This window comes from Loxodonta africana, chromosome 18, assembly GCF_030014295.1.
Source record: "Loxodonta africana isolate mLoxAfr1 chromosome 18, mLoxAfr1.hap2, whole genome shotgun sequence".
NCBI classification, from domain to species: domain Eukaryota; kingdom Metazoa; phylum Chordata; class Mammalia; order Proboscidea; family Elephantidae; genus Loxodonta; species Loxodonta africana.
In genome coordinates this window covers 31716189-31737883 of record NC_087359.1, presented here as the reverse complement: position 1 = coordinate 31737883, position 21695 = coordinate 31716189, and the positions used below count along the sequence as shown (strand labels likewise).

Genomic DNA, 21695 nt, shown 5'->3' with positions numbered 1-21695 from the left:
TTTTGGATGGGAGTTGTCATCCATTTGGTCTTGTATGTTTTGATTGAACTAAGAAGCACGTTCCTCACGTGTGTTATTTTTTGTTTTATAAGCCTGTCTAATATTTGTCTGAAAAGTGGGCTTCAGGAATGGTTTCACTTCTGGGTTAGCAGAGTATCTGGGGGCCATAGTTTCGGGGGTTAGGAGTGCTTGTTAACACTGCCATCACTAGGTCCCTCGCAGACCTCCTGAATCAGATCTCAGGGCAGGCCAAATATCTGCATGCACAGCTCATCTTCCCCTCATTCTCGTCATTTCCAGTCCCCTATCTGTGGCCTCCTGTGCCTGGCACCTCTAAGCCTCTTTCCAGGCATCTCGGCCACTGAGCAGCAGGACCTGCCATGGGCATAGCGTGAGGCTTTTCACAGAGGATTCCTGACCCCTGAGTCCTCACACCTGTGCGCAGTCAGGCCAGGAGCAGGAGCTAGAACAACCAGCTTCAACCAGGTGGTTCTAAACTCCTGAAGGCTCCTGCCTTCATTCCTGCCCTTAGATTTGGGCTGGGAGAACAGCCCTATGGGTGGTCTCCGCCCAGGGACCACTAGGGCTAAAAGCTGTGCCTCCACCTCTCATATTCAGTTGCTTTCAACTTTCTAGCATTAGACTCTTGCCCTCACAGGGCAGGCTTCCCAGATCTGGGGCACTCATCCTCGTAATAATAAACCTTTCCTCTTGCTACACCAAATGCGAGAAGAGAAGCAGGCTGGAGGCTCAGCTCAGGGCCAGTGCTCACCTGACTAGAGCTGGGCCTGCAGGCACCAGCGACCCTAGTTCGTGCCGTAAAGCTGCACTCACTCTTGCCTGCCCTGCTGGGGTTGCAGTTCAGCATCTTGGCCCTCCCAGCACCTCTGAGTACCACGTGCCTGGCCGCTCCTCCATGGTCCCTGGACAGAGGGGCTTCTGGGCCCCTTGAGATTCTGATCATCCTCCTAGGGACAGAGTAATTCATCAGAACTAAATGCCACTCCCAGGGAGAGAGGCTGCTGCTCCCTGCTTACCAAATCACCTGTAGTGAACAATTCTGCATTTTTTCACCACATCAAAGATTCTTCTAGGAATGGCTCCATCTATCTCTCTCCCAACCGCAAAGCATCTTCCTATAGAGTTAAAGCCTCTTTTCAGATTTACAATCCCTGACAAGAGCAGATGACCCAGTAAGCAAGGTAAGCACTGACTTACTTGTGTGTACTTACTAATCTGTAGTGAAGAGTTTCACATGTTTTTCACCACATCCAAGGTCCCAGCATCTCTGCAGAGGCAGCCAGAGCAGCCCGCCCAGGCCTTCACTTACAAGGCTGATTGGCTGCTGGAAAGGGAGCCCCAAGTCCTTGGGATTTGCCCTGCTGAGCAGACAGGGGCCTTGAACCCAGCTGGGGGCCTGTCCAAGGGTGCTTCTGAGTCCTGTCCCCACCCTCTTTAGAGCCATGACAATTCCCACTCACGTGCCACCTCCCCATTCAGGGCCCCCTGTATGTGGAGTGGGAGGCCAGGGTAGCCTTGTGAATTGGTGTCCTGGGCAGTCTTGTGATGCTGGCCGCAGCTCTAACCCAAGAGGTGGGGTGGGCTATTTTGAGCTGTGGCATCTCCTCCAGCCCCCACCCCTTAGAAAATGCAAGTCCTGCTGGGGCACGAGGACCCAGGGACTCTCCTTCCAGCCCAGTCCTCTTCCCAGGGCTTGTGGTGTCATAGAGGTGCTTAGGGGAGTGGAAGGTATAAAATTAATTTGCTGCTTTATTTTTTAAAATACATTGCCTTATTCTACTGTCCTCAAGGACTCTTTTATGACACAAGTTAAAACCTGCTACTAGGGTCGCTATGAGTCAAAACTGATTCAACGGCAACGGGTTGGTTTTTTTTTTTGGTACTAGGTTTCCTCAGAGCTGTGAGCCTCAGCACTCTTCTTACTCTAAGAAGGGATGGAGATCAGGTTCAGGAGCTTGGTGAGGGAGGAAACCAGGAAGGCCTGGTGGGGAAAGGAAGGGGTGGCTAAAGTTCAGGGAGAGTGGTGGGTGGCTGGACTCCTTTGGGGGAAGGGAAGGAGGCTGGGGTGGCCCAGTTGGAGGGCAGAGAGGAACTGAAGGCTCAGTCGCGCTTTGGTCCCCAAGTCTCCTGGCAGTAACAGGACTGGCTCTTCATAAGCCATAATGAGGAAGGTGCATGAGAACCAGAGGAGCTGGGGCCATCCAAGGCCCCAGGGGTTGGTGCGCACAAGTCCCATCAGCAACTCGTCGGGTAAAGATCAACCCCTGTTCTCAAAGGAGGGGCTGAGGCAGCCCTCAGCATCCAGTTGAGTCAAAGTCCAGTGAGTGGCTGGAGACTCTGCTACTCCCACTGCCTCTTTACTCCAGGGGGCAGAGGGTCTCTGCCCTGGGACCAGACTTGCACCGGCAGAACCCCAGGGTGGGTCAGTCCAGGCCTCAGGAGCGCTGGATCCGAATGTGGACGAAGAGCGTGGCTGGTGAGAGTGAGGCCCCATCCTTGGAAAGCAGGTGGATGTGGCGGTACCCTGTGGGGTGGGCAGTCAGGGGTCAGGTTCACTGCTTACCACCCTGCAGGGCCAGGCTGTGCAGGGCTCAAACCACATTCTACCCCGGTGCTTGACTCTAGCTCAGACCTACCTCAGGTTCTCTCAGAAGTACCTGGCACAAAAGTGGTCAGGGTCTGCGGCCCAGGCCCCATCCCTTTCCATCCTTACCTCCCACCACCCCCACCAACCTTGCTTCAGGCTGTTCAGAGGCAGTGTAAACTGGCCCACAAAGTCATTGGGGGAGGTGGTGTCATAGTCCTCCACCACGAACCGGACCAGCACCAGCTCCGGAGCCCGCAACTGGAACTGCAGGGTCTGCCCCCAATGCGGATTGAAGCCTAGGGCACAAGCAGTGGTCAGAGCCCCGTGGCCCCCAGGGCCCACCCTGCACTTCCCCCATGCTCACCCAGCCAGGCCCACCCACCATTGTTGAGCACATAGTCAGTCTCCTTGCGCGCACAGTCTGCCGGCACCCCGTGGATCTCAATGCGTACCAGGGGGTCCACGATGGAGTTGGGCTTCTCAGCGTTCAGCTTGGGCAGCTGCTGTGCGGTCAGCACCTGGGCAGGAACGAAGGGTGCGCGTCAGCCTGAGCTCTGGCTGCCCTGCCCACACACAGACCCCAACTCCCGCCTACCACACCCATTCTGCCTCAGTGTCTTCCTTCACCTCTCCCGGATAGCTCAGACCCAGGGTGGGGCTTGGCCCAGCCTGCTGACCTGGATGGTGAGTGTGGTTCTGGGGGGCCCAGGGCACTCAGGGTCAAAAGTCGTGTCAGGTTGCCGTAAGCAGGCAGGTTTCAGAACATAGCCACACTGCCCATTGACGAGGAAGCGCCCAGCATTGAGGTCCATCTCGTAGCCTGGCGTCTGGAAGTTCAGGGCCACTGGGGACACAGCACGGTCAGGGACTTTAGTGGCCCCCTCCTCACTGTTCAGTTTCAGGGGGTTGGGGTGGGGGGACTCATGACAGCCAGAGGACCCAGCCCCCACTGTCACCAGTACCTCATCCCTGGTATCCAAGGCCCAAGGGTGAGGGTGGGGAGGGGCTCTTAAGGGAAGGGCTGGTGGGGCCCCCACCCTCAGGGCCAGGCCCCAAGGACAACATACTCCCCTCCTTCGGCCAGTGCCCAGGCCTGCCCTCATCACTGTGATATGGTGGGACTCTCGGGTGTGTGTGTGTATGTTGGGAGGGGCACATGGGAGTGGAGGTTTTTAGCTTCTACCTTCATAAAAAATGTGACTTTCATGCTGTCAGGAACTAACAGGTGAGATTTGTTTCCCCACATACATTGCTGATTGCTCTTTCAAATAATTATTATCCACAAAATAAGTTTTTGTTGCCTTCTGGAAAGTTATGTAGCCCCATCTCTGCTGGAGCCTCCCACGGCTCTTCAGGGGTCACCTGGCGGCCCAGCTCCTGCTGTGGCACTCACCCAGCTGACAGCCCGAGTTCCACATTTCCTGGGGGCTGTAGTTGGCCGAGTTCATCCGAAGCCCCAGTGGGTAGATGCGGGTCAGCTGCAGAGTATTGTGCCTGACAAAGCTGTTCCCTGGTGGGGGGTGGGGGGGGGTGCTGTGACAGCCCCTAGGGTATCCCTCACCGAGGAGTGCCAGGCCCTGTTACTTCCCCTCCTCCTGCTCCTCCTCCCGGACCCCAGGCCTCTCTCTCTTCTGACCTTAGAGCCCCAGGGTGGGGAGGAGGCCTCAAGGAGGAAGCTGCTGAGTCCAGAGAGGGACAGGGACATGCTGCAGCCACACAAATTCCACCATTCTTGACTCACGCATCATCCACCTGGCCCCGGGCTGGCACCCCAGTCATCCTCCACCCGTTCCACCCACACCACCCTCCAACCACATGCCTCCAGGCCTCAGTACAACCTGTTCCTCCCGATTTCCTGCTTAGAAATCCTTCCCCCCACCTCACCACTTCCTACACATCCTTCAGCTCAGGCATCATCACCTGCTCCAGGAATCTAGCCCTGGTCACCCACTACTGCTATTATCTGGCTATTTCCGGCACCACCACGAGGCTGTGAGCCACGCAGGTAGACAGCAGCCCTCCCATTCCTGTGTCCTCTTCCCTCTATCAACACCTGGCATGGTGCTGGCACGGGGTGGGCACTCATTCCCCGAGCCACTTTCTGGGGTCCTCCCGACTGCTTGACTGCTCCCTCCTCAAAGCCCTCTCAACCTCCTTCCCAGACCAACTTCAGGCCACCTCTCCCCGCCCACTCGCAGAGTGCCCTGCGCCCAGTGCCCCACTCCTACCTGCCTCTCGGATGAACTTCTTAGCCTTGCGCTCGCTGAGGGAGCTGACCTGGCAGGGCTGGGCCGGCGCAGGGGCCGGGCGCAAGGTCTGCAGGCGGGTGGCGCAGCAGTATACGACCAGGGCCGACAGCTCTGGGGAGATCTGCTTGGCCTGCAAGAAGAGCCTCAGCCGGGGTCTGCTGGCCCCAGTGGCCTAGTTCTCTTCTCCCCCATGTCCCCCTGTCACACCCCAGGGGAGGGAGGCTGGCCCTACCAGGCTCACTTACCCACCGCCTCTGCTCTGCAGCCTCCGCCTCCTCTTCTTCCTCTTCCTCCTCTTCCTCCTCCTCCTCCCTGTATGATAAAATTCGGCCATCTTCGCTCCGAGCAGCCGGCAGCTTCTTCCCCTTCACCAGGACCCGGCCCTTCAGTTGCTGTAAGGGCCAGGATGGAAGGATTAGGCCCTCGTGACCCCCTGTGTCAGCCAGTTATCAGTCATTCAACCTGTGTGAGGGGGTGGCTTGGGGTGCAGGGCAGAAGCAGAGACACAAAGATGAAGCATGTTTCCAATAGGACAAAATGGGACACAACCTACATGCCCCCTGGCTAATAAGGTCTCCTTCCTCTATATATCAGAATACTACGCAGCCATTAAAAAGATAAGGCAGCTCAGGATTGCAAGAGAAGAAGCCTTCTTTAGAAAAATTCTTACATGAAAAATAAGTGCACAACATGTAAGTGCATGGTCCTTTTTTTTTTTAATTTTTATTGTTCTTTAAGTGAAAGTTTACAAATCAAGTCAATCTCTCATACAAAAATTTCTATATACTCCTAGTTGCTCTCCCCCTAGTGAGACAGCACACTCCTTCCCTCCGCTCTCTATTTTCATGTCCATTTGGCCAGCTTCTGACCCCCTCTGCTCTCTCATCTCCCTTCCAGACAGGAGCTGCCCAGATAGTCCCATGTGTCTGCTTAAGCCAAGAAGCTCATTCCTCACCAGTATCATTTTCTATCTTACAGTCCAGTCCAATCCCTGTCTGAAGAGTTGGCTTTGGGAATGGTTACAGTCTTGGCCTAACAGAAGGTCTGGGGACCATGACCTCCGGGGTCCTTCTAGTCTCCGTCAGACCATTAGTGCATGGTCCTTTTTGTGCAACATTTAAAAACAACACAATCACATATGTAGGTTTATGTGCATGGGAAAGTTCTGGAAGGACACACAAACTGTTGAAGATGGTTACTTCTTGTGAACTATGACAGAGTAGAGGAAAACCCGCTTTTCATTGTATACCCTTTTGTACAGCTCAAATTTTTTTTTAACCATATGTATGCTCTGATGCTGAACAGGTTTCAGGAGAGCTTCCAGACTAAGACAAACAAGGAAGAAAGCCTGGTAATCTACTTTCAAAAAATCAGCCAGTGAAAACTCTGTGGATCACAACACCCGATCCCGTTGTACCTGGGGTCACCATGAGTCAATAGCAGCTAACAACAATGTTATTTTTGTACTAATAACAAAAATCACACACACAATAAAGGTGAATCAACATTCCCTGCATATTTGGGATTGGGAAAAATTCCAAGGAGGAGTAGAGTTTTCTTAAGGAGCCAGAAAAGGATAACTATCCTGAGAGGGTAGATAAAATGCTCTGGGGTTTTGGGAGGAAGGGAGGAAGGACCACCTCTGGCCAGAGGTCTAGGGACATTTATAAGGCTCTGGAAGAGATGGTTTAAGCTGAACTAGAATTTCAAGCAGCTGGTATTTGGCAAATGCAGATGGCTGGGAAAGCAGTGCCAAGTGGAAAAGACAGCGTCAACCAAGGCCTTCAAGGTGGAAAGGCTGAGCTTGCAGGAACTCTGCGGGCAAGGAGGGAGCAAGAAGGCAGGGCCAAGTCATGGGAGGCCTCGAATGCCAGGTAAGAAGGGTTAATGGGCCAAGAACAGACAGAAGACAGGAGTGACAGGACCATGGGGTAGTAGATGTCAGATGAATGGAGGAGCAGGGGGAAGGGGACTGGAAAGTTAAGGTGGAAAGAGGTGAGGGGCCCTGAGCCAGGGAGGTGGCATGAGCGGGACTGGTGGGGGGTAGACCCTAGCCAGACCCTCCCCCCATCCAGGTTGGGGCCTGGGAGTATCACCTCCGGAGATGGCAGCGCCTCAGGATTCTGGGAGTCCAGTGCCTGTGTCACCAGCATGTCCCCCAGGATGGTGCGGAGGTGGCGGGCCATGGCAGCTTGCTGCTCCAGCCCACAGTGGTTCTCGAGGGACAAGATGACAGGGTATGGGGACAGCTATATGGGGGAGAGGAAGCAGCTCAGAGCCACTCACTCCTCCCACAGTACCCTCCTGCCCCCTCAGGACAGGAGGGAAAAGGCAGGGCTCTGGGGGCCCCGCTGTGGGGGAGACTGAGAGTCGGAGGGATCTGGGTCACACATTGGGACCAGTGTATAGTCCCAGGGGCAGAAGTCTGATCTGGGACCTCAGGGATGGGGTGGACTGTCTAGGAGGCTGAGGTGGCTGCAGGAATGATTTTTTTTTTTTTTAAATAAATGCTCTTTATACGTTAATGACATTGACCATATAGTTTATGTTGCAAACTTTTTCCCCCAGCCTATCATTTGTTGATGGTTAAGATTTATATAGCTTGACAAAAGTTGCAATGCTTGTATAGACACCACCGTTGAGCTTCTCTTTTATGGCTTATTCTTTAGGGGTCAGGATTAAAATGTTCTTCCCTACCCCAAGGCTTTCTTCTAGAAATTTTATTACATTTACTAAAAATAAGGGTGGAAATGAGAGCATCTCGCCTGGCTTTATTATACTCTACTGGCCAACTGTCCCAGCAGCACTTGGTGAGTTATTCTCTGGCCAGGCGGTTGCTGGGAGGGCCCCAGGGGCTCACCGTGAAGGCATGGTCATGCACGGCTTGGACTACGTCACGGAAGAGGATCTTGGAGGTAAGTGTGTGGCCGTGGTAGATGATGGGTTCCCCTCCTGGGCCCTCCCAGCAGTCTAGCTCCACACAGCGGCATCCCTGGGCAAAGGCCCTGCAGGTGGATAGACGGACAGCTGAGGCATTGTGTGGGTGCCACTGGGCAGAGGTGGCAGACCAAGCTGGGCAGGCCCCAGGGAGCCTATGGTGGGAGTCAAGGTGTGTTCATCACCACCCCCACCACCATCCTCCCTACAATACCTAATGTAGGCCTCGGTGCTGCTGGGCCCCCCAATCTGAGAGTCAGTCAGGTAAGTATTGTGGGAGGAGGAGATGAAGTAGTGGGTAAGGGGTTGGTCCATGTCCTGGAACACGTGCGTATGGGCCGGGTCCAGGGCAGCCCCTTCGGGCGACAGCAGGTACATCATGAAGCCATCCAGCATCATCAGCTCATGCTGCTTGGCTACAGGAAGGGGAAATAGAGAGCATCAAGCCACACGGGGGACCCTATGTCTGGTCCAAAATGCCCGCAATTTAGTAATAATGAACACCCATCGACTGATTGGACTCTACACAAATTATGTAATTTAATCTTCAACCCACCCCTCTGAGAGACGTCCATTATCATGCCATTTTACAGACGCAGAAGCTGAGTTTCTAAGAGGTGAGGTAATTTGCCTGAGATGGCATCCACAGCCAGTAATGGCGGAGCCCACTTAGCTGGGAAGGCAGACTTGTCAGAGGCCAAACCCTACTTGTGTTGATCCAACCCCATCTCATCAGACCCCTACCTGTCTCGTTGAGCTCATAGGTCTGGATGAGCTGCTGGGCGCGGGTCAGTGTGGCGTCGTCCTCACCCTGGTCCTCCAGGAACTCTAACAGCTCAGGGGCACTCAGCACGCGGTCTTCGCCCGAGTACCGATGGAAGATCTCCTCCAACTCAGGGCGTTTCAGCAGCCGCCGCAGAAACTCCTCTATCTCAGTCTCTTCCAGCTTCTCATTGTTGGAGTGGTCACACTCCTGGGGGACAAGGGCAAAGGCTCAGGGGAGGGGGCACCCTGGCAAACCTGGCCCACACTGACATGTACATTGTCTACAACAGCTGGGAAGGCAGGTGTCCCCACTTCACAGGTGGAGAAACTGAGAGCTAGTGAGGCCCAGGGTCTCATTCAAGCTTTCACCGGTGTGAATGGCAAACCTTTAAGGCCAGTCTCTTGGGTTCAGTGTCTGTCCCTCTACTGTACCATGACCTACCCCAAGAATCAAGATGTGGGAGGAAAAATGGTGGCCCAACCTCCCCTCCTGTGTGTACACATTACTATCCTCACACCCACAGTCAGTGAGCAACGAGGAAGTAAGAATTCATGGAGCAGTCCACATGCACCTGTTGCCAAGTGTACAGGTGGGCACCATGAGTGTCACAGACAGCTCAGACTCAACATCCAATGGCACAGGTGTCTGCCATGTGTCCCTGTGGTCCGATGTGTGGGGTGTGCTGTGCTCCTGTGTACAAGCCCTAGGTGGTCACATGTGCAGAAAGTGCCCATAAAAAAAAAAAATAGACAAATAACACAGCAGCTATGTTGCTCACTTTGGAGAGAGGGAGGATGGGGCGGTGCAGAGATCCTCCCTACCCTTGGACTCTGCCGGAGGGTGAGGAAAGAAGTTCTGGGCCAGCACCCCCAATCCAGTCCTGGCCCAGTGGCCTCAGGGGAGGGTAAAAGGATAACTAGGCCCAGATGTTGCCTTTCTGTAGGGAAAGGCCACTCCCCACACAAAAGCTGAGGGGGCTGGACGCTGATGATTCAGATGGCAGCTGCAGGAGGGCAGAGTGGTAACGGGGGGTGGGGGCCAGGGTTCAAGGCAGGCAGCCCACCTTGAAGAGGTGGTAGGCGTACATGTCATTCATGTCCACGTTGACCATTCTGAGCAGGCTCTTGATCTCCTTGAAGCTCATCTTACTGTCCTGGTTAGAGTCTGCCCGGTGCAGGTAGAAGTGGATCCAAGTGTGGGTGCTCAGGAAATACAAGGAACAGACTGGGCACCTGCCCTCAGCTGACAGGTCACAGACAGGTAAGTCACCACCACCTTGGTTTGGATGCCCCCTGAGTATTAAAAAAAGGCTCTCCAATTTAGGGGCTATATTTTCCCCGCAACCTGTGGACTCCCTGAGGACAGCCGGCGTGTCTCCTCAGTGGGACTGGAGCTCCCAAAAGACAGGAGGTCGCGTCTCCACCTTCAGGGATCACTGGTACACTCCGAAGGAGCTGAGGCTCCCCTCCAACTGGGAACTCAGGCAAGGCAAGGGCACTTGCCTCAGCCCTCAGTTCGGAAGAGGCTCAGTGAGCTCCCTGAGAGTGGCCCTCATCCCTGCCCTCAGACTAGGGGTCCTCCCTCCCAGCCTCCCTCCCTGGGAACGCCCTGTGAGCACGGCCCTCCCCTCACCCTTCTTCCCACCTCCCCCAACCCCGTTCCCTCTGCCCCTTCCCCGGCCCCCTGGCGGGCGGATAGGATATTGGTCGAGCCGCTCGCGTTGGCTCATGGCGTCGAGGCGCGCGCGCAGCTTGGCCAGGCCGCGCACCCAGCGCTGAGCCTCCTCGGCCGTGGGCGCCACCAGGTCCAGGTTCTTGCGGCGGCCCTTGAAAGCGATGGTGAGGCAGCGCTCGGGCGCGAAGGCGCCGCCGAAGCGTCGCAGACCCTCGGACTGGTGGCCTTCGCGGACGGCCTCGATGTGCTGCACGAAGACTGGGGAGGGACGGGGACACGAGGGCCGGTCAGGGCGGCGGTCCGGCCGGCGCTGTCCCCACCGGGCGCCCGCTCGGCCCTGGCTCACAGATGTGCTGTGACGGTGCGCGCGGGATACGCCGCTGGAACCACACGCTCAGGCAGTCCTCCTGCAGCCGGTACAGCCGCTCCTTGTGCCACGTCCGCGAGCGGACCTTGCGGAGCCGAGAGCCCCGCAGCATGGCGCGCACGTCCTCGTCCTCCGTGAGGCCTGCAGGGCGAGAGAGCAGCGGGCATCGGGGCTTGGCTCTCGCAGACCCAACCCCACCTGGAGGTTCCCTTCCCAGCTGGGAGCTGCGGACTTCCCTCCCTGAGCCTCTCCAAACCCAGGCCTTCAGTCCCTGCCCCTCACAGACCTCTGCTTATTGTAACAAGCCCCCAGTACTGGGTTTGGCTTTACACCCCTGCATGGTGTGTCGCCCCCCCCCCACCGCCCCCCGCCAGACTCCCTTGGAACTGGTGCCTGTAACAGGCCCTCCCTCCTCTCTGCCAAGTAGCCACCTTTGGAATACCCCGGAGTAAAGAAACTCCTCAGACAGAGCCTGAAACTCAAACCCCAATAAAAGTCACCCTTTCTGCCACATCCCGGATCCCAGCCTCCAGCATTCAAGCCCAGAATCTGCCACCAACAACCCTTTCCCTTGATGTGAAATCTTGACCATCAGGAAGGCCCTTTCACTATCTAACCTAAATCCCTCTTGCTGCAACCCAAGCTCCTGGCTTCTCCTTTCCCAAACAAAAGGGAGAACAGCAGAGGTCACTCTGGCTGCAAAGTCACAGGCCAGGGTCTTGAGGACCAGCCTGCCTTGGTCGGCCTTTGGCTGATCTCCAGGTGTCCTTGGTGGGGCCCTGCTAGAAGGATGGTCTCCTGTGACATTTGGCCTTTCCCCTTGCCCAGCCACTGCCACACTCACACACACACCACCAGCCCACATACACTCTCCAGCCAGTGTTACCACCTTCCTTAATAGGACCAAATGCTTGCAAAGCCACAAGGAAACTGAGGCACAGAGAAACTTAAGTAACTGGCCAGAATCCCACAGCTAGGAAGTGGTGGAAGCAGGCTTCAAACCTCCAATGTCAGGCTCTGCCATCTTTGCCCTAAGGCACTCCACTGAACTCTTCTCCTGCCACTATCTTCCTCTCTCCCCCACACCTGTTACCACCCTGGGCAGAGGGCTGTAAGGAAGAGCAGAATTTAAATTCAGAGGTCTGGAGCATCAAGTTCTAATCTGTCACTTCCCAGTTGTGTGGCCTCAGTGGCACTAATCTGTGACGGCCCTAGGCTTCCTGCTCTCCATTGGTAAAAGTACTACCTGCTGCAAAATCCAAAATCCGGTAGAGATTTGGAGGTTTCTACTGTGACCAACACTTACTGTCTCCTTCCTCTAGCCCCTCAAACATGCTGCCCAGCCCTGGTCATACCACACCCTGCCCAAAAGCTTCCCGGGGCTCCAATTCACCTCAGCAGAGGTCACGAGCAATGGAAGAGGTGGGAACCAGGCAAACTGGACAGTCCACGCCCTTTGGAAGGAGGGGGCAGTGTTTCCAGGCAACTGGAATCTGGATCTGAATGTGAAATCTCCAGATTTTTCAATGTTGGCCACTAAATCATATTGGGGGGAAAAAAACCCACACAACAACGCTGTGTGGGCCAAACTAAACAACAGTAGGTCAGTTCCCCTGAGAGCCTCTCCCCCCCCCATTACAAGCTGACCCAGGGACTCAAGACCCCAGCCTTTCCCAGGCACTCTCTCATAAGATCCCTCTGCTCTCCTCCTTTTTCTCACACTCACATCCTTTAAGGACCAGCTCAGATACCACCTCCTCCACGAACCCTTCTTTGGTTTGTCCTCAAATGTAAGGAAGTTCTCCTTCCCTGACCACCAACACTTTTTACTAAAACACAAACAATAAAACAACCACTCATTGTCATTTCAGTGGACTTTAATGAGCCTGAGGGCACAGATGAGCCAGGCTCCCAGCAAATGTTTATTGAAGGGAAAGGTGGATGGATGGACATTCTCCTTCCAGCCCTGCTCTCACCTGTCCCAAGTTCAGGTCAGAGGCCTTGGGTCAGGGTTTCTCAACCCTGGCTGTTCATTGGAATCCTTGGGGAGAAGTTGCGAACCCGATGGTGGAGATTCTCACCCAGCAAGTACTTTTAAGAACCTACGTATGACTTGGAGGGCAACCATGGTTGAGAACCAAGGTTTCAGAGGCAAGACCAATGCCCCTTGGGCAGCCTGTGGGTCTGTTGGGTCCAAGGAGTTTCTAAAGGTCTGGACTGTGGCCCTCTGGAAGAGTCAGTGCCCACTCAGTGCTCCCTGGCCAGGAAGGAGAGGTGGAACCCTCTTTTTTTCAAAGAGCTGGATGAGTGAGACATGCCCAGGCCAAGGGGCTCACCAGACCCTCAATCCCCCCCCCCCACCCTCTGCCCCTATCTGGGCAACCTCTGAATCCTTGTAGTCTGAAAAATAATGGGTCGGAGTAAGCAGTCAGTACCACCATGACTGTGCCTGCCCCTCGTCCACCCACGCAGCGGTGGGAAGGGGACCACTTGTTGCCATGACAACCAGGCTGCGTTCTGCAGCCAGGGCCACCTCCCCTGACCGGGTCATCCCACAGCCCTCCGGTGCCAAGCGTTGTGGTGGCGGGGGCTGGGGGTGGTGGTGAATGACTAAGGCCGGAAATAGAGGTGAGTCACTAAGGGCCTGCTTTGTCCAGAGTCATCTACAAACAGGCCAGCGAGAGAGGCCGCCTAAGCTCTGGTCTTTCGCTGGGGCAGGTTCCCACATGGAGGGAGCCCCTGCTCCTGGCCCCCAGCCCCGGCTCCCTAGAGGCCTGTTGGGGGTAGGGGTGGCATTACAGCCTGCCCAGCTGGCACTGGCCCCTGGATCACTCTGCCTGCAAACCACACATACCATGGAAAAGCAAAACAGAATGAGGGTGTAGGGCCGGCTGGGCCAGGGGCTGGGTCCCTGGTGGATGCCTCTTTTTCCCCATTGCGCACAGTTTCTGAACTCTGGGGGAGTGCGGAGACTGGGGCGTCAGACAGAAAGGGCGGGACCCACAGAGCAAAGAGGGTGGGACAGTGACGCCAGGAGGGCCTGGCTCCCTGCCAGCCACCCGGTGAACATTTACAGGTCCTGCCTGTCTAAACCCTCGACCACATTCCTACCTGCTCTGAGCAGGCGCACACGCCACCCTCCTCCTATGGCTTCTGTGTGTTTCTATCTGTCCAAGTACTACTACCTTAATCCTGGAGCTGAGCTGGGCCAGAGCCCATGGCCACCGTCCACTGACTGGGTGGGGGAACGATCCTGACATAATAGCAGTGAAGATGGTAGTGAACATGTACTGAGCGGCGAAAGTCCTGTGTAACCTTACCACAGCCCAAAGGATGCTCTTATTGTCCCATTGTACAGATGAGAAAGAAGAGGCACAGAGCATCTAACTGACTTGTCCAGGGGTACCCGACTGGTAAGTGGTGCAGCTGGGGCTCATCAGGAATCAGGAGTCTGACTCCAAAGGGCCAGTGAGTGGCTAGAATGAGCTACATTCAGTACACAGAGCACTCAGTTTAGGGCCTGGCCCACTGTGGATGCTCAATAAATGATAATAAAGAAGGAAACTGAGGCAGGGCTCTGAGGAAGTGAGTCAGTGCCCCAAAAGAGAAGAGGGACTGGGTATCTGATACATCTGTCCTCCTCAGCCCCATGCCCTCTGGCTGGGTCCTTCTCCAGGCCAGGACTGTGGCATCTCCTGCCCCATCCAGTCTTGTCGCCTGGGGCCCACACACATTCCCTGAGCAGCCTGCTTATCTCAGCCCCCAGAGAGGGGCTTCAAGGTGGTCAGGGATGGGTAGGCTGCAGAGCTTTCCAACCACCTGGGCTATTTGTTGAGTGTGGTCTGGGGCCTGAGCAGTTCTGCCTGGGTGGTCCAGGCTGGGGCAGGAAACTGCCTCATGTCAGAGGTGGGAGGGGCCCTGGGGAAGGGCAAGTCCAGCTCCAAGGCCCCCAGTCCCACCCTTCTCATAGATGGGGCCACTGAAGCTCAGAGAGGACCAGCCATGTGTCACAGGGCAGGGATGAATGCAGGGGCGGGGCAGGGGTGGACAGAGGCCAGAGAAGGCCTGGAAGTGCTGTGTGCGCAAAGGGGTAACCTGTGGAGAGCACAGTGTGTAAGCAGTGGTTGGCCTGGAGCAAGGGTGTGCGTGAATGATGTGTGCAATAGTGTGTGTGTGTGTGCGCGCGTGCGTTTTCTGGGCCAGGAGGAAGATGAGTGCTTGGGGAGGAAAACAGGCATCGTGTGTGAGAGCCAGTGTGTGCTCAGGAAGGCACACGGGCTCCAGCAGGAATGTGAGACATGCAGGGAAGAGCGACAGCCCTGTGCCAAGGCAGCAAGGAAGGGGAGGGAGGGACAGAGTACGTTCCCTGGTGTGTGGGGCCATGAGGCTCTGGGAGAGGACACCCAATATTAAGGGGTCCCAATCTCCTTCCCACCCTGATCCTTCGGCCAGCAGGCAGCCCCAGCACCTCATACCAAGTGTGCCCCCACCCCATCCCTGCTGGCTGCCACACCCAGGGCTGGAGCCTGGTGAGGGCTCAGTGCCAGAGTCCATAACATTCCTTGGAGAATCAACAAAGGAAAGGCAGGCAGTGGTTCCCTGGGCCCTGGGCTAGAAACAGGGAGATGAAGGTGGTAGGCCCTTTCCCTGCAGGGCTAGGACCGGCACACAGCCTGGCTGGGGACAATGGGTGGTAGTGGTGGGGCGGGGGGGTGTTTCCAGAGCTGAAGAAGCAGGAGAGGTGAAGGCGGACCATAGCATGACAGAGCTGCTCCCAGCCCCCTTAGTCCTGCCAGACCCGCCCTTGCTTAGCCAGCAGGGCTGCCCAGGCCAAGCGTCTGACAGGGCTGGGGGCTGCTCTGAAGCCCCCCACCAGCCAACCCTGCCCACAGCAGCCCCACTCACCCTGCAGGAGACATCCTGGGCAGGCCATCAGGAGAGGCCTTTTGCCCAGCTGGACTTAGTGGTGTGTCCAGGCAGAAGAGGGAAGGGAACAGGATTCTGCCCACTCGGTACTCTGAGGATTAGGGGCAGGGGCGGGGCACTGGGGGCACAGGCGCAGATAGCGGCTCTGGAGAAATGGGGCTGCCAGATGAAACACAGGACGCCCAGTTAAATCTGAATTTCAGATAAACAACAAATAATTTTTTGGTATAAGTATGTCCCATATTATTTGTTTAACTGGGCACCCTGTATTTTATCTGGCAACCCTACAAGGGCACCCTGGAGCTTGGCAAGGCCACTATGGGAGAGGGGAGTAAGAGGCAGAAGCTGCTCATTCATTTATTGTAGTAGTATGAGCACAGACTCTGGGCCAGACTGGCTGAGTTCAGTTCCCCTCAGCTACTTGCCAGCTTTGAGCCGTGGGTGTTATTGAACCTCTCTGAGCCTCATTTGTAAAATGAGACTAATGGCACCACTCTGGATGCTTGATAAATGATAATAAAGAAGGAACTAAAGCAGGGCCACATATGATTGTGAACATTAAATGAGATGATATGTGAAAAGCACTTGGCACAAGCTATAAAGGTGTTGCCATGCAACGGGTTTCTCTTACATATGACCTTTCTCGCCTTGGGTTTATATTCTGCCAAAAATAATTGGTTAGGCCACAGGCTGTACTATGATTGGTCTATTTTACACACCTTACAGGAACTGATCAGTCTACTATGCAAATAGGGTGTGTAAAACAACCCAATAGGATTACATGACCTTGAGAGGGGGAATTGATCGATTAATTTGCAAATTAAGTGACTGTGGTCTACTGAGGAGATTGATCGTGGTCCTGGTAGGAGGACCATGCCTTGAAATTGACAAGGAGTAGGCTTATATAAAGGCCAATCCCACAGAGGTTTAGGAAGACCTCACTACCATCAAGAAGAGCCTGGAGCAGAGCATGCCCTTTGGACCCTGGGTCCCTGTGCTGAAAACCTCCTAGACACAGGAGCGAACTAAAACACTGAAGACCGTAAGAAACGGCGACAACCATAGCAGAGCCTAGCAACCGAGAAACAACAGGAGCAGTACGAGAGGCGGTGAGAGCCAGCAGACCTACAGAAGGCAGCTGTAGTGGGCTTGCCTACTCATGGAGCAAGAAAGAGCTGAGTGCCTTTGGGCAGAAGGCTTGCTGATGGACTGGAGTACCTCTGGGCACTTGTCCATAGAGCTGAAGAGCTGTAACACTTGCCTGAGGAGGGCAGAGGCCTAGAGAAGGCCCTGCCGGCTGGCATGGCCAAAAAAAAGGCCAGCAGCAGGTACAGCTGAGAGAAGGGCCGCCTGCCTGTGGGCATGGCCGAGAAGGAGCTGAGAGCTGTCTTGGTTGGAAGCCGTCCTGACTGAGGAACTGTAACCTGTCTCCTGAGTTGCATCCTCTTACTTCCAAGTTGATCCTGATCCTGAGTTGTAGCCTGTTATTTCCCTAATAAACCACGTAACTGTGAGTATGGTCTGTGAATTCTGTGGCCATTGCAATGAATTATTGAACCAGTGACGTATCTACGAATAACGGCGCCTATGGCAAGCACTAAAATTTCACCCCGTCCAACCATGTGACCCCCATCTTTTAGATAACTTTACCATAATATCAGTTCAAAAACACAAGTCAAGCTCATTGTTTTTTTACTTAACACATTATGGCACTACATGAAAATTGCACCTGCACCTTCCTTGCTTTCACTGATGAAGGCTGGACTATGATGAACTCAAAATCATTTTCTTCAGCTTCTCTTTCTACGCTCAGCAGAGCAAGATCACAGTCAGCCTTGACCCATGGAGGCTCTCAAATCCAAAAGTATCAGTTGTAACTTGCTGAATGATCTCTCACACCTGGCGATGGGAACGGCGATGGTTAATAGAAACTGCTCAGTGGCACCCCCTCCCTTCAAGTGGCGCACAGGGCACCTGCCATACCTTAGATATGCCTCAGTTAATTGAACCCAGCAGAGAAGTAGAGTGCCGTGGGGAGGAAGGCTGGTGTCAGAAATGGCGAAGAACTGGAAGGGTGGAGGTACGTCAGACCTCCACTTCATAGGAATCAGCTTTGTGCCGATCTTAGTTCTCATCCCTTCTCCTGAATGGAGACGAGGTCTGAAGCTACTAGATTTCAGGCATTAATTAGTATTCATTAATTCTGGCAATAAAGAGCTATCATTGAGAACTGGCTATGGCGGCAGGCAGACGTGTGGCTGTGAGCAGGCTACTTCACCCCCTCCACCTGGGTCTCCCATCTGTGAGGTAAGGCAGCAGAGGCACCTCCCACTACACCTTCCCCACAGGAGTGTCTGAGGATCAAGAAGGCTGGAACTGGCACGTCCTAGCATTAGCACCTCTTCTCACTATTCAGCTATTCCAGAAGCTTCTTGAGGGCTGGCCAAGTCAGCAGACCAGCCTGGGGGTAGGGATGGGGGGCCAGAGAGGGCAGGACCCCAGTCTCCACAAATGACTGCCGTCCCCCTGGTCCTGGTCCTACCCAGTATGACCCTAAAGCCCCTTTCCCTGGGGACCTCCAAGCCTTTGACCTCTGAGCCACTCCCTACCCTTAGTCCTACCATTAGTCACCTGATCTGAAATAAAATCTGTTCTCTGTTAGCCTAAGGGGTGTGGAGATGGCGGTGGCAGGGCTTGGCAGTGAGGGTCACCTCAGAAGGGGTGGCAGCTACAGTAGTTGCAGAAGCTACCTCAATGGCAGGCCTGGGCCTTGGCCCCTGACGGAACAGGGCACTGGGCCCCAGACACCTGAGCTTCATCTCTACCTGTCCCTGGACTCAGTGTGGCGTTCCCCCCGTGCGTTCTGTCTTCCTCTCTATGCAGTCGCTCAACAGGAAGGGGCAATGGTGGAGAGGGAGGGTGGCTGATATGATCTTCTGACACTCACATAGTTCCTAACAGTGTCACTGTGATGGGATACCCATGCAGCCTTACTCAGCTGATGGGTGCCAAGTCCTGGGCTACTCCTCCCACTAAACTGTGTGCTCCCGGAGGGAAAGGCCTTGTGTTGTTCATCTCAGTAGCTACCCTGGCCCAGCACCCTACCACATTGCTGAGGCTTAACAAACGTGTGGAGTGATGAGGTAGATGGGTGTCCTGGACAGCCTTCAGCCCGTCTACGACATCCATAAGCTCTGCGTGGCTGCCTCCCAGGGCTGTCCTCTGGTCCAGACTTGACCCCCAACACCAGCCCTGGGAGTCTTGGTGGCACCTCAAACTCACCATGGCTCTCCTCCTCTCCTCAAACCACCGCTGGTTCTTAGCCCAGAAAATGACACTGCCACCCACCCAGGCACTCAGGGTAAAGACATCTTTCAGATCCCCCTGATTAGAGTCCAGCCAAATCTACCTCCTAGGTTGTTCTGAATTCATCTTGGCTGAACCCACCCAAGTCCAAGCCCTACTGGCCCTTGCCCAAATGACTCCCCAGCCTCCTATGGGTCTCCCTGTTTCACCACTGCCTATGACCCACTCAGCCCCTCTGCTTGTCACAGCTCACTGCCTGCCTCACTCAGCCTGAGACCTTTCCAGGGCTCCTCCTGCCCCCAGATAAAGTCTATACCTCTACAAAGAGGGGCCATGAGGATCTGGCCCCCACCAGGGTAGCTATTCCCTTTTGCCACACTCCAGGCTCTCTCTAGGCTCTGGGGGTGTAGTCTGCACTCCCACTGGCTCCTCAGCCATGCTAGGTCCCCCAGCATCTCACCTGCCCCTCCCTTCACGGTCTTGTTTCATTGTCTGACCTCCTTGCTGGTGTCTCAGCTCTAGAAGGGCCAGGACTGTGTCTGTCTTGTTCTTTGCTGAATTCCAGTGGCTGAGCATACTATACCCCAAAACCAAACCCATAGCTATCGAGTTGATTCCGACTCATGGTAACCCTATAGGACAGAGTAGAACTGCCCCATAGGGTTTCCAAGGAGTGCCTGGTGGATTTGAACTGCCAGCGTTATGGTTAGCAGTTAACCTCTATGCCATCAGGGTTTCTGAGCATACTATAGGCACTCAATAAATGTTTGTTGAATGTATGCATGATTGAATGGAGGGCAGGGCAGAAATCATGTCTTATGTCTCAGTAAGTGGCAGGCAAAGCGTTCAGTAAATGTAGGCCAAATGAGTGAGAGAATGTAGAACAAACAGGGGACATAGGCAAAGGGAAAAAAGATTGGCAGTCAGGATCCTCAAGTTCTGCCCCAAGACTCACCTAGTCTCCTGGGCAGCCCTGCCCTTCTGCTCCCTCTCACCCCTCTTTGTCATTAACTCATCAACTCTACCAACAGCAGCTGCAATACACCACTCCCGTTTTACGGCACTTGACAGTGTACAAAATTATCTCACATACATACCTTCATTCAAGCCACTCAATCACCCTAGGAGTCCCACTTTGCCCAGACTTTAGCCCCTCTATGGCTGTGTGAGCACAGACAAATTCCTTGACCTCTCTGAGTCAGTTTTCTCATCTGTGAAATGGGGATTAGATCACCCACCTCTGAGTAAGGTGAAGGAGTTTCAAGACACTACATATGTAAACCACCCACCATGAGCCTGTTAAGTCACAGCTACATTCTTTCCCCCCTGGGTAACTCTTCCCAAATCAGAGATGGGCACCCTGGCTTTCTGATTCCAAGGGCCATATTCTCACTAGTCAGACCAGTCCTTCAGACGCTATGTGGCTGCTGTTGCCCCTGTGGGGGCCGGGGGTCGGAGGGCTGACTCGGGGGCCCGGCCTCTCCCACCATCCTCATCCCTAACTTTTAGGGGCTGCCAGGAATCCGGGATGCTCCGGAACTCCCGCAGACCCCGGAAGGCAAAGAGTGAGGGTGAAGGCTGATGAGAGGCACCCCGAGCCTGCCTCTCTCACTCTGCAGTCCCGGCTTCAGGGATCCCGATCCGCGCCCCTCGCCCCAGCTCGCGCCCCAGCACGCCCCGCAGGCGCCTCATGGTGGGAAACAAAGACCGTCCTAGGCGCCTCGCTCTGGTCCCGGGCACCTCAGGTGACCACTGCCCTCCCCCCTGTCCGCAGCGCGACCTCCATCTGGAACGGCACTGACATTCCACCCCTCGCCATACTCCCACGGCCCCACGCAACCTGAGAAGCCCACGAACGACTCCCGGAACACCCCGATTCCCACCGCGGCCGCCCGTGCCTGTCACTGACCCATCTTTTTCAGCGCCCGCAGCCCGGGCCTCTTGATCCCGCCGTCAGTGGGCGCGAACTGCGGCAGTAGCGCGGCTGGTGCCGCGACCTGGGCCGGCACCGGGGGCTCGTCGGGCCGGCGGCGGAGGCTCCTCCAGAGGCCGCACAGCATGGCTCGTAGGTCCGGGGCCGGGCCGGGGTCTGCTCGCGGGGACAGGGAAGCGGGGACGCGGCTCCGGCCCGGCCCCTGCTCTGCGCGCAGTCCCGAATGAAGAAACTTAGCGGCGCCGGGAGGGAGCCGGGAGGAGGTGTCGGGAGCAGTGAGAAGGAGGGACCGGGACGAGGGGAGGGACAGGGAGAAGGAGGCGGGGCCGAGGACGGCGCTGGGCGGTGCGAGGCGGCGGGGGTGGGGTGGGGGGCGCAGATCCCAGGCCGGGAGGGCCTTCCGCGTGCCGCCGAGTTTCCGCGTTCGCCCCCTGCTCTGGGATCTGCCTTCCCATTCCCTGAGCGATCCTCGAATACCGGCCCCACCGTGGGTCACAACCCGCATTCCGGGGGGCGCGCCGGAGGGGGCCAAGGCTGCCCTCTGGCACAGACACCTTCTCCTTACCGGGGACCCTAACTCAATACGGACTCCGGGCCCCTCTCCACCCACCCCAGCCCACCCCCGGGAGGTCTCGGAAGGGAACCAGATCGAGGGAGCGGGGGTCGGCAGGGCTGCTTATCCTGGGCCAGTGGTTCTCGGGGGCCAGGAAAGCCTAGGCTAGGGGAGCTGCAAGTGGGAGAGGCGAGAAAGGGTCTGGCTGTGACGTCATAGGATTAACCTTCCTGGCGCCGGGCCAGCTGCCGCCCCCTCAGTGGTAGAAGCCTAGAAGCTGGCTAACCTAGAGAGGATGGGGTGGGACTAGTTCTAGAGTCCCCAGCGATTAGTTTTGGGCCTCGAGGCTTGGACAAGTCTGCACCCCATCCGGCGC

At 55.7% G+C, this 21695-nt stretch overlaps 1 protein-coding gene across 2 annotated transcripts; it reads right to left on the bottom strand.

Annotated features, from left to right (window-relative positions):
- Window positions 1–1752: 1752 nt before the first annotated feature.
- On the bottom strand, window positions 1753–21023 carry PLCD3 (phospholipase C delta 3). 2 transcript variants are annotated; one of them, XM_064271016.1, is made up of 15 exons: window positions 20743–21023; window positions 10581–10742; window positions 10264–10492; window positions 9624–9753; window positions 8539–8767; window positions 8009–8210; window positions 7718–7862; window positions 6954–7106; window positions 5103–5249; window positions 4837–4987; window positions 4002–4118; window positions 3286–3452; window positions 3061–3126; window positions 2755–2904; window positions 1753–2545 (listed from the first exon to the last, which is right to left on the bottom strand). In XM_064271016.1, the coding sequence occupies exons 1-14, from the start codon at window positions 20891–20893 to the stop codon at window positions 2770–2772; spliced, it is 2184 nt and encodes a 727-aa protein (XP_064127086.1). In that variant the 5' UTR covers window positions 20894–21023; the 3' UTR covers window positions 1753–2545; window positions 2755–2769. The 2 variants fall into 2 exon arrangements, with proteins under 2 accessions (XP_064127086.1, XP_064127085.1); XM_064271015.1 differs by having other exon boundaries at window positions 2991–3126; window positions 20743–21016.
- Between the last annotated feature and the right edge of the window lie 672 nt (window positions 21024–21695).